We start from the raw sequence: 11,216 nt of genomic DNA, 5'->3' as shown, positions 1-11,216 counted from the left end.
TTAATCATTTAAGTACAATTATTCGGTGGAGAAAAAACTAAAGAATGTTTTGCCTTTCTTTCTTTAAAACATTATCAGTACCACACTGATTGCCACCTCTAATTTGTTTCCAAAAAGTAAAATGCGACTGGAATTATTTTTAATTTATCCTTAATTTGTTTAAGTTAATCAATGTATTTTGGAAGTTTTAAATAGTAATTGAAGACTAAACTAGATGTGTTTGTATCATTCTAAGTAAAGAAATGAATACAGAAAAATAGTTACTTGTCAAAACATTTCTGTCTAGAGTCAGAGAAATAATTAAAATCTCTAAATCAACTTGATAAACATGATGGGGATGATACCAAGAGAGACAACCTATCAAAAAATCTGACCTTTAGAAGAAACTGAAGTGAATTTAAGCAATGGGGTGTTACATAATAAAATCTGAGCTGTGAGACGAGTTGAGTTGACAAATTGACAAAGGAAGTTTTCAAGAAAACTTAAAAAAAAAAAAAAACACAGAGAGAGAGGCTGATTTTACACCAACAACAAATGTGTGATTTAGCCATTCTTTAAGTCATACTTGTTGGGCAAAACTCTTATATCTCAATTTTTAGTTATTTTTGTTGTCCGTCCTCTCTTGATTACTCTTCACGTCAGTCCAGGGATTTGATGATATTTGTAGTGTCAACATGTAAAAAAAAAAAAAATTTAACTATAATTAAATGGTATAAATTTAGATTAAGAGTTTTTTTTATTCTTGAGAAGTTACATCTTTAGAAATAACAAGTGTACAGTTAAACTGTTTAATGGAAATAAAGTTCCCACCATCAATTTGAGGGCTAACAATTTGAGGAAATACACATAACATTAGAGGATAACAAAAAAAAAAATTGCATAAAATAACAAACAAGGGACTGCAATGAGTTTGGCATTGTTGGTTAGTACTGAGAGGATCTGCCTGCCCTCTAGGGGTGAGAAAACAAATGGACAGGCAGGGAGTGTTGCCAGGGAAACAGACATGCGCAGTCATAGAGCCATGTACGCAGTTAAACAGACATGCGCAGTCAGCATTTGGTCATGGGAGCAAAGAGGACCAATCAGGGTGAAGCAACTGCGGAAATAGAAATGAGAAGGAGTCCATCGGGACTACTACCTCAAACAATGGAAACATTGAGATACGGCATCTCTTCATTGAAAAAGTCAAGGTGAAAATGACAGCAAGACATAAACTAAGAGGTTCAAAAGAAAACCATCATCGTAAAAGTTAAGGAAGAAGAGAGAAATAAAACATACTTAATGTAGTTAATACTGGGTAAAAAGGTCATCTGAGTTGATCATTTCAAGCTGCTAACCTAAAAACAGCTAATCTTTATAGATTATACAAACTTTTTTGAAAACCATCATAGATCAGCCTGAATGCATAAGACTTGCAAAGAAATACCTACTGATAACAAAATAAATCTGAATCGTTGATTTTGATAAAAAAAATAAATAAAATAAATCACTCTGAGCAACCAGGTCCTTTCGTAATTATCTTTTGTGGCCTTGTGGAAAGTGCCAGTGAGTGTCTGCTGGACAACTATCAAATCAACAGTTCTTCCCATAATTGTACTGCAAAAACACAAAATCTTACCAAGCATTGTATCTAGTTTCTTATGCAAATATCTTAGTACACTTGAAATAAGATCAAACTAACTTGCAAGTGACTTTTCAGAAAGATATTGGAACTTGTTTAAAGTCAATAATTAATTAACATTGATGAAAAAGTGTTAGTTCCACTGGTAAATTATTTCACTTGTAACTTGAGAAAACTATAAGTAAAATAATCACTTACAAAATAAATCATGAGTTTTATGAGTTAAAGCTCACATATCTTGCTGATAAGTATTTTTAAGTTAAATTTTGTCTTATTTCAAACGTATTAAGATATTTACACTAGAAACTGAACCAAAAATCCTTTTAAGTGATTGTGACTTCTGATACACAGAACATTTTAGAGGCTCTGGAAACCTTTGCACATGCTTTGATTTAATTAGCTGATAAGGACATAAGATTCTAATGTTAAACTATTGTCTGAGATATTCAATTATTGCTTTTTATTATATTTAGGCCATAATAGTCAACATCGCAAGACATGAAATTAATCTTTCACTCTGTGTAATGAATTTGTAAACAACTTCCTGAAATGTGTTCCAGAAGATATAAATATTCCGTTTTTTCAGACGTATATTATCAATAAGGGGGTTTTATTTGCCCAGTTGCTTTAGTGCCGCGCCCTGGAGTGGTGGAAATATTCAAATTTACATTTATACTCAAGGAAGGGACTTGCCCAGGAGGCCCAGAGCGCCAAGCATACAAGAACTAAGCCGTTCCAGTGGAAGAGGAAGCCTGTGATGAGAAATCCAGTCCAGAAATCCAGTCCAGAGTTCGCAGCTCTCTCCGGGCTTCTCAAGTTTCACTCCGACGGGTGCTGCGCTCTTTGTGTTGTCAGGCAGAAACACTCAGTAGTCAGGGTGGCGCGTGTGCACAGACAGGCACCCCGGCAGCTCACACAATTAGACAATAGCTAGAAATTTCCCCGTTTTCTCTGAAGTAGCTGGCTACTGTCAGTCACTCTTTTTTTTCTTTTTTACCCCCGTTTTGTTACCATGTCTCTGGGAGTGGAGTCTGGATTCTCGAGCGAGGAGGTGCTGAACAGCCGCTTCCCTCTCCACCGGGCTTGCAGAGATGGAGACGTCGGTGCCTTGTGCTCCCTCCTTCAGTGCACCTCAAACCCAGCTGACCTTACGGTTGAGGACACTTTCTATGGCTGGACGCCCATACACTGGGCCGCTCACTTCGGAAAGGTAGAACTAGCCAAAAAATAACCGATTTGATTGAGTAGTTGTCTATAAATGGAAAAACTGACTGGTTGTTTGAGCTCCGTGACGTGAGGCTCACATTTCTCGGCCATTTCCTGGTGTTTGAATTGAACGAAGCCATCGTTAATCGGAGCAAGAAAAAACAATAGTGCTCATTAGCTAATGTTTTTCCAGCCGTTTTTTTTTCTGAAATGCTTTACATTTTGTGTCCGTTTTGAGTTTAGTAATGGTAAATAAACGGAGACTGAGCGGGAAAAACTAAACAGCTGCTCGTTAAACGACATAATGTAAAATTGTGGGATAACGTTAGTTAGCCAACATGACCGACAATGACTAACTTTTACCTAACATTATCCGCATTATGAAGCACTTTTCATCTTATTTATGTAAAGAAAGGATTAATTTGAACATGCACAACACATGAAAGCATCTTTTAAGGCTACTTGTAATGCTATATCGCTAATTTCTGTGCATTTAGTCATGAATCTGTGCTCAGACTTGCATTTACAAGAGTCGTACTAAAGAAATACCAGGGCCTGGCTGCATTCCCAAATCAATCTAGGCTCCACAGACGGTATCACACTTGTCCACACCTGCCCAGTGTCTTAGAAAGCAGTGCGTAGGGTTCTCCGTGCAATCTAACCTTCTTCTCAATGCACAGCTGGAGTGTGTGATGCGTCTGGTTCAAGTGGGCTGCGGCGTGAACTCCGTCACCTCCAGGTTTGCACAGACGCCCACTCACATCGCTGCCTTCGGGGGCCACCCTGAGTGTTTGCTATGGCTACTTCAAGCTGGTGCAGATATTAACAGACAGGTATGACGTCAGATGCGCGCACATCACACAACATGAATAAATACATTTGCGGTTTGTTCAGTGCAAATTTCCAGCTCTCGTTTCCTGAACATTTGTGTTGCAAAGTAACTACAGAGAATGGCCAATAGGAGAAATGAAGTGAATGAAAAGAGCAGAGCAGATCTTAGATGATCCCATCAGAGAGGATAATCCCATCTCGGGGATCATTGCCTTGGACGCATTTCTACTTACTCCACACTTGACCTATATTGACATGAATGAGTGTTTGTCACAATTTCTGCAACACAAAATTCCCGTCAGGCACTTTTGCGTTTTGCTTTGTTCCTCTGCTCTCTGTGGGATTTTTATGCACTCAGGCTACATTTTATGCTTCGCCGCTCTGCCGAGAAGAGATTGGTTTAGTAGGTCACAATGACATAACATATTGTCGTCATCATGAAGCCCGCTGATCTCTTTAGCCCTTGAAATTCCTCTGCATTTTTGTCGAGTCGACCTTCTAAGAGTTTGAGGTTTGGATTTAAGGTGTTTGTTTCAGCTGACTGCTGCTGGGAAGCAGAATGGAAAAGTATCAAGTGGTTAGTGGCGAGCCCTCTGAAAGACTCCGTTTCCCTTCCTCCAGTCGCAGGCTGACAAATGTAACTGTAAATGTGTGTGGGCGGTGTTGATGTCTGGGTGAAAAGTTCAGACGCAGCTGTCGAGTCACACACTGTTATCATTTTTGGAGCATGTTCTCAGATGTGTAGAAGGAGGATTCCAGAAAGCATGTACAGATAGAGATCCACCTTCCAATTAGTCAAACTTTTCTCAGTTCGTCGTTGGAGACGGTAAGAAATAGATGTTCTGAAAATCACTATCATAATGTTTTTTTGATGTCCTAATTTGAGAAATGCAGAAGGCGGGGAACTCCCGCCAAAGTGTGTCATTGCGACTACCAGACACGTTGTGGTGAAAATTGCATGCAAAGAAAAAAATAAACTGTTGGACAAGATCCATGCCATGTTCACGATGTACGACACTGAAAGAAGATTGCTACATAATCAATTTATAGTCACATGCTAGCCTTTTGAATAATAATCAATGTGCCTAGAGATTCCCACCATTAATGTTGTTGTTCTACTTTTTTTAATTAAATAAAAAAATTAAAGGAAGGAACATGTGCTGAAGTAGGGCTTAATCTTTTAGGTTGTTTAATTTTGAAATCAAGCTACTGCCTCCGTCAAGAAACCTTCCACACGTTTCTCTTTCATGGTCAGATTTTAATTATTAAATTGAAATGAAAGGGACTTTAAATGTGTTGCAGTATTTAGGAGTAAACAAATACTGGTAATGCTACATCAGACCCAAATAATCTGTAATAATGGAACCATAACCTGCTGGCATTATCTGGGTAATTTTCACTATCTTATGCTCAGGTAGTAAAGCTTCAGTTTGCTGCTCATTCTAGCCTCTGTAGCTTTTAAAACGGGTAATCGTCTAATATTAAGTGCAAAATCCACTTTTTTAGCCCTTACAAAATACAATTAAAGTCACTTTTTAAACCTTCTGAGTACCATTAATTGTGCAGAGTCTGATCTCTTCTAATGGAGCTTCTCTTGTCATTTTTGTAGGACTATGTGGGCGAGACGCCCATCCACAAGGCTGCTCGAGCGGGCAGTCTGGATTGCATCAATGCTCTCTTGATTCAGGGAGCGAAAGCTGAGTAAGTCCTGACATCGGTCTCGTCCACATTTCTTTTCCTCTTTTAATATCCAACATTTCAGTTGCACCTTTACAAGGGACCACCATTACATTTAAATTCAAGACGGCAACATTTGGAAGCATACATTTTTTGCATCTGTTCTTAAAGATATGAGCGCAACTGGATAAATGACAGAATCTACAGATTTGAATAAAGGTTTTGCCAACAAATTGCATTTGTTAGTGAAATGCAGCACTTGGCTGAAAGTGAGAATCTATATTTAAACGTTTAATGTTAAATCTATTTGACATTGAATGTGTAACACACTGAGTAATATCTTTTTTTTGTAAAAAGAAATACATTTTTTAAGATCTAAAAATACCACTTTGATCTGCTACAGTGAGTTCAGTTCAGTAGCAGACACTGAAATTAGACTGAAGTGAAGGTCTTCCTAAAGTGTGCTGAATATTTATTACACAGTAGTAAACGGCACATCTTTACATTTGATGAAGAGTTGAAATGTTGCTTCAGTCTGAGATATTTAATCTTTATCATCTCCAGATTGAGCACAAGATTTGTTGCTGATTAACACAGAGCTGATGTTGCTCCCTTGGAAATGTGATGTATTTTGTTATTCCTTAAAATTGTTGTTTATAACAATTGGCATTAAGTTGTCCTTTGTGTAAAATTAATACTAACTAACATAGATTAATATAATCAGTAAAGTTTAAAGATTTCATTTTTGTATGCTGAAAGGAAGAGAAAACATCTTCTGAAATCTGAGAAATAAATCCAAGTAAAAGTAGAATATTAAGTTTCACCTGCACCTTTGATCTTAACGAAGGATTTATAATTGCAGCGCAGTGATTGCGCAAAGAAAAGGACAACTTAATGTGAAGGTTGATAAACTGTTGATTATCTCTTAGATTATGTTGCATGACATTTGTTAAATTAGAGTGTGGTTTTATTTAACATTGTTTTTCTAGTGTCTTACATACACAACTTTGACTGGATGACCAAATGCACATTCTTTTCTTTTAAGCAGCTTTGCTCCTAATTTCTTAAAACGTTGCAGGCTTTTTGTTGCACAAGATGAAATTGCAGAGAGATAAAACTAATTGAGCCGCTGGTTAAATTCCTTTAAGTGCTTAGAAACACAAAGACTGTCATTGTTATGTGTTGAAAGGAAAAAGAAAATATAGATAACGCTGATTGTCGTCATCACAATCACACCTTGTGCCAATACGGTTCCATTCACTGGAAACATTTAGTGATTGATGTAGCCGAAGAATGAAGAAAAAGGCACACCTAGTTTTTTTTTTTTTTTTTCTTCCTGCAAAGACCTGCAGGCAAGGAATTAAATTGTTTTACAATAAAAGTTTTTTTTCTCTTTACGTAAAGGTGATTAAAAAAAAAAAAACAGGTTTAAAGCATTTTAATTTCTTGAAATGCTGCAAAGAAAATGTTTATTGTCACTCAGCCAGATTTTAATAAACATTTTAGCTTTAGTAGCAAGTCTGTCTGCATTCCTTTAAGAACATAATGGGTAACATTAGAAAATATTTTCATCTATGCTCTGTTCTTTTGATGGATGCATCCTATTTATTTCCTCATCTAATCTGAAGTGTGTTTTTTTTTTTACCTGCACTTTCATCTTCTGCAACAAATGTTCTGCTTTTTTGCTTTGAAGAGACAATTACAATATAATAACTTGAAGCTACCAGGGGGTTTACAGAGGGAACGTTTCTGCTTATGCGCCTTTAGAGGTCTAATATTGCTGAGCTTCTTTTAATAATGCGTCAAATATAAGAAAACGCCGCAGAGAAGAGAATTGGCTGTTTTTGGAGATGTGCTGCAAAGAGGCCAAAAATTATCTTTGACATCAATATAATTTGATCATGTTGAGTCTTTTGTTCCTTCTTAAGTACAGATAAGAAACATAAGTTATGGCAACATTTCTTGTTAAAAGATTATAGACATACAGATGTTTGTTTTTTTTAAAGCTTTTGAAACCTACAATATAAATGCATTTATTTACATTAAAATATGGCCAAACTAATTGACATTTACTTTTTTCTCCAATTTTTAATTTTCATGTTCCAGTTACTCTAAACCCGCCTGGTTGCTTAGATTATTTTAGTCAGGTAAATGTGCATTGTTCAAATGTTTTCAGCCTAGTGTTGTGTGCATTTGGTCATCAGTTGATGAGTTTTATTTATGATTAAAATGTTATTCTTTTTTCCCCTGCAGATCACAGATATTTAGTTCAATCTATTATGAAGTCTGTCTTCTGTTTTATTTTATTTTTTTTAATTTATGATTGAAGATTATAGTGGGGGGAAACTGGGAGGAACATTACAGCACACAAGGTGGGAATGAGGCTCATGACAAATCATTATTTTAAATGAGATTTAAGTAGATTTAAATATTGGAAACACTCAGTAACTTTATTTAATGTAATTCTGTTAGAAATCAGACATGAAACATCTAAATGGGTCTGTTTAGGTAATATCCTCAAAAAAAAAAAAACAATTTCTGTTTGACAGCTAGAAAGATCTCAGAATATTATTAAACATTATTTAGTTAGAACAATTTTTTTTAAGCCAATACATTTTTATGCCAAGATGAATATTTTGAGAAATTCTTTATTTCAAGCCTTTTATTGATTCTCTGCATAAACTTCTATGACAACACGTATTTAAATATTTAAATACTTTTCACTTTATTCAAGGAACTCGTCCATAGCTTTTGTTTTGGTTTAACGCCAGAAAACTGTCAATTAGTTGGATCCACAACAGCAATTTATTAAAATAATCAATTTATTGCATCACACATATACAAATCTTGCATGCACCATTCTGAGGCTCCCGTCCTGAGAGGCGTTCACACACCTTAAAAACCACTGAAACTCAGGCTGTTGTGTTTCCGTCATTGTCCTTGTGCAGGACTTCTTGCCTCAGTTTTATTGCAACACTTGACGTTGTTCTGGATTCCTGAGTAAACAACCTTCGGTCTCAAGTTTTTATCTTCATGCACTTATTAATCTTCAAAGCCTGCAACCAACCATCTGACTTGTGAATTCACAAGAAGAAATAATTAACCTTTTTTTATATATGTATCAATAAATGATTCACTGTATGCCTTGAATACTTGGTAAAGTGTTCACAAACTCAGCCTTTTGATGTTGGAGAAAAAGAAAATACAAAAAAGAAATTAATTAAATTGATTAGATTTTTATTTTATTTTTATTGTTAAAATTTGTAAGATTCCTCCAACATAAATTGAGTAGTGAGGATTTTTTTTTTCAAAAGGCACCTAATGGGTGATACTGAGGGCTCTGATTTTATGCTTAAGAATATAAATGTAATATATTTTAATAAAACTTTTCCTATAGTAAAACTGAAAGAGCCACAACAATAACAAGGTCAATATGATTTCTAAAGAATCCTTTAATAAACCTAATATATCTTTATTGTTAAAATATCTACAGATTTAGTTTTCTGCAATATTTTCCTGACACAGATATTTGACTTTGGACTTGGCAAGCTTTATAAAAAGCTTCTTAGAAGAAGCAAGAGTTGAATATAATTAATATTTTATCTTCACACATCCTGTATTTATTGGACAAAGTCCTACACAAGCATCCTTAATTTCACCAAATCCTTTTGTTTTTGAAATTTAATAATAATAATAAGGATACTTAATTATGCTATAATTTAAGTAGTTTGTGCACTGAATAGCAGATAAGTCATTCATCTCAACATTGAACTGTAGGGGGCACTGCTGCAAAGATAAAGTCTTTACAAACAAAGAAATTAAACAGGAAGTATATTCTTACATAATCAGATTTTATTTTAAGTACTTTTAGAAGCTTTGTGATTAAAGAAATTTTTAGACTTATTTTGTAAATTTATATCACATAACTTATTATAGCACAATAAATAATAAAAATATGAATTCATAAGACAAGAACAACTTTAACTATTTTAATATCAGTAAAATCCCTACGGTCTTGAACAAAGATTTTGGCAGTGAAACAAATGTTGTTTTGCATCTTGACTACTGGAATACCAATAATCATGTCACATGTTGGTAAATCAGAGTTGTTTTCCTGGACTTCCCTTGGACAGATCTACTCCTAAGAGCTTGAAGAAGATCAGAGTTTTTCACTCTTGCTTCTCCGCTCACCTTGAGTTACCCAGAGGTTCTCAACATAGTCGAGATGTTTTGAGGTTTTCTGGCCACAGGTCCAACATTTCAGCCTCATGATCTTTGAACCACTTTAATCATTACCATCATGCTGACAAACGAAACGACCGTGACTAACTTTGTTCCCGAACCGATGAAAGAAGTTATACTTGATCCCACACTTTATTCTGCTGTGTTGCCGGGCAGAAACGTGACTAAGCCAGCCCCAGATTTAGATCGTACCAAGATACTTCAGTGTTGACATGACAGAGACAGAACTCCTGGCAGCCCTTCACCTTTTCTTCTTGGGTCAAATAGTTTCAAGCTCTTCCAAACCACAAGAAGGATACCATGTTAGTTTCCAGGCACCTCAGGCAGATTTTGCCTCTATAAATTAAGGCTACATTAACAATTCATCATAAGAAATGGCTTTTCACCAATCTTCTTATGTCCACCCTTGTATCTCCTGAATGTCATGGATGTCTTCGGTCTCTTTGTCAAAAAAAAAAACCTTCCACCTGAAGCCTTCCCTCTATGTGTGGATCCATTCATTCCCATCTGCTGGTGTTCAAGCTGAACCTTTTATCTCGAAGTTTATCAAGTTTTAGAAAATGGTGGCATGATGGCGGCATCGTTTTTGTTGGCGGGAACCACAACTTAAACAAGACAATGCAAAACATTTTACTGCTTTTTTGTTATAAAACTTGAAGTGATTTCAGCTGGACTCTTTCTCAGCTTTCCAGCTAAAGATTTCACTAAGATTCAATAAAGCTCTTGAAAATTACTATATTTGTTGGATCGCTCCACTTGATATGCTGGAAACGACGTGCAATCTCATCACAAAAATTTGGATTGCAAAACCACATTTGTGTCACTGCCAGAACTCGTAACTCGGATTGGGTTAAAAACGGTTTAGAAAGTGATCAGAGTCGTAGTTTGTATTTGTCATGAGCCTCAGAGTATTAGGGTTGGTTCAGTAGTGAGCTAGCTGCAGGCAGGACAGTGCTGAGAGGCTGCCAGTGACGAGTTTAGAGCAGCTGAGCGAGATGAGCATCATGTACTGACCTGTTTAATGCTAACATCATCCTGTTGCTATGGTTATTCACTGTCATTTCACTGTACCAGATGTCTTCCTTTATACACAGAAATGTTTTCTTTTGTCTGTCACAGTATTAACCCTATATAATATCATAGTCTGTTTTGACATCTAATCTTTGTCACCTTTTCCTTTATGAAAGTGACAATAAGTTACAGAAGAAAAACGTTTGCTATGTTAACAAAAACGGAACCATACATCTTAATGTTTTGCAGCCATTGAATTGGAAATGACTTGGTTTTTTCAAGTAATCCTTGAAAGGGGGAGAATAGACACTGCTGAGTCTGCCCCGTTCCCTGGGATAGCCGCACTGTTGTGGCATTGAGTGTTCTCACTATCGCTTCCTATCTACACACTGGCAAACTGTTGAGGTATTTCTTGCGGTGATTGGTTTTAATGCTAGGTTTTTTTAATGAATCAAAACTAAAGTTGTTTGTTTTTTTTAGACCTGCATGCTTTGCTTATTTATCCATGATTGTTCCTGTACTTAGACAGTTTTTTTTTTTTTTTTTTTTTTTTTTTTTTATTTTTTTTTTGTAATACACTTAAGGCCCTTTTTTATTTGCTGCTTTTATAAATTAATGCCCTTTGAAA

At 35.7% G+C, this 11,216-nt stretch overlaps 1 protein-coding gene across 1 annotated transcript in view; it reads left to right on the top strand.

The window, feature by feature from the left end:
- Positions 1 to 2,470: 2,470 nt before the first annotated feature.
- Positions 2,471 to 11,216, top strand: part of ankrd10b (ankyrin repeat domain 10b) — an 18,129-nt gene continuing 9,383 nt past the window's right edge. Inside the window, exons 1-3 of the mRNA XM_015014808.1 lie at positions 2,471 to 2,831; positions 3,508 to 3,660; positions 5,268 to 5,359. Of these exons, the coding sequence (XP_014870294.1) occupies positions 2,634 to 2,831; positions 3,508 to 3,660; positions 5,268 to 5,359 (443 nt within the window). The 5' untranslated portion in view covers positions 2,471 to 2,633. The remainder of the gene's footprint in view (positions 2,832 to 3,507; positions 3,661 to 5,267; positions 5,360 to 11,216) is intronic.

The sequence above is a fragment of the Poecilia latipinna genome, unplaced genomic scaffold (assembly GCF_001443285.1).
Source record: "Poecilia latipinna isolate Pla-1442-1.1 unplaced genomic scaffold, P_latipinna-1.0 Scaffold1849, whole genome shotgun sequence".
Taxonomy (NCBI): Eukaryota; Metazoa; Chordata; class Actinopteri; order Cyprinodontiformes; family Poeciliidae; genus Poecilia; species Poecilia latipinna.
This window is presented reverse-complemented; position numbering and strand designations above follow the sequence as displayed.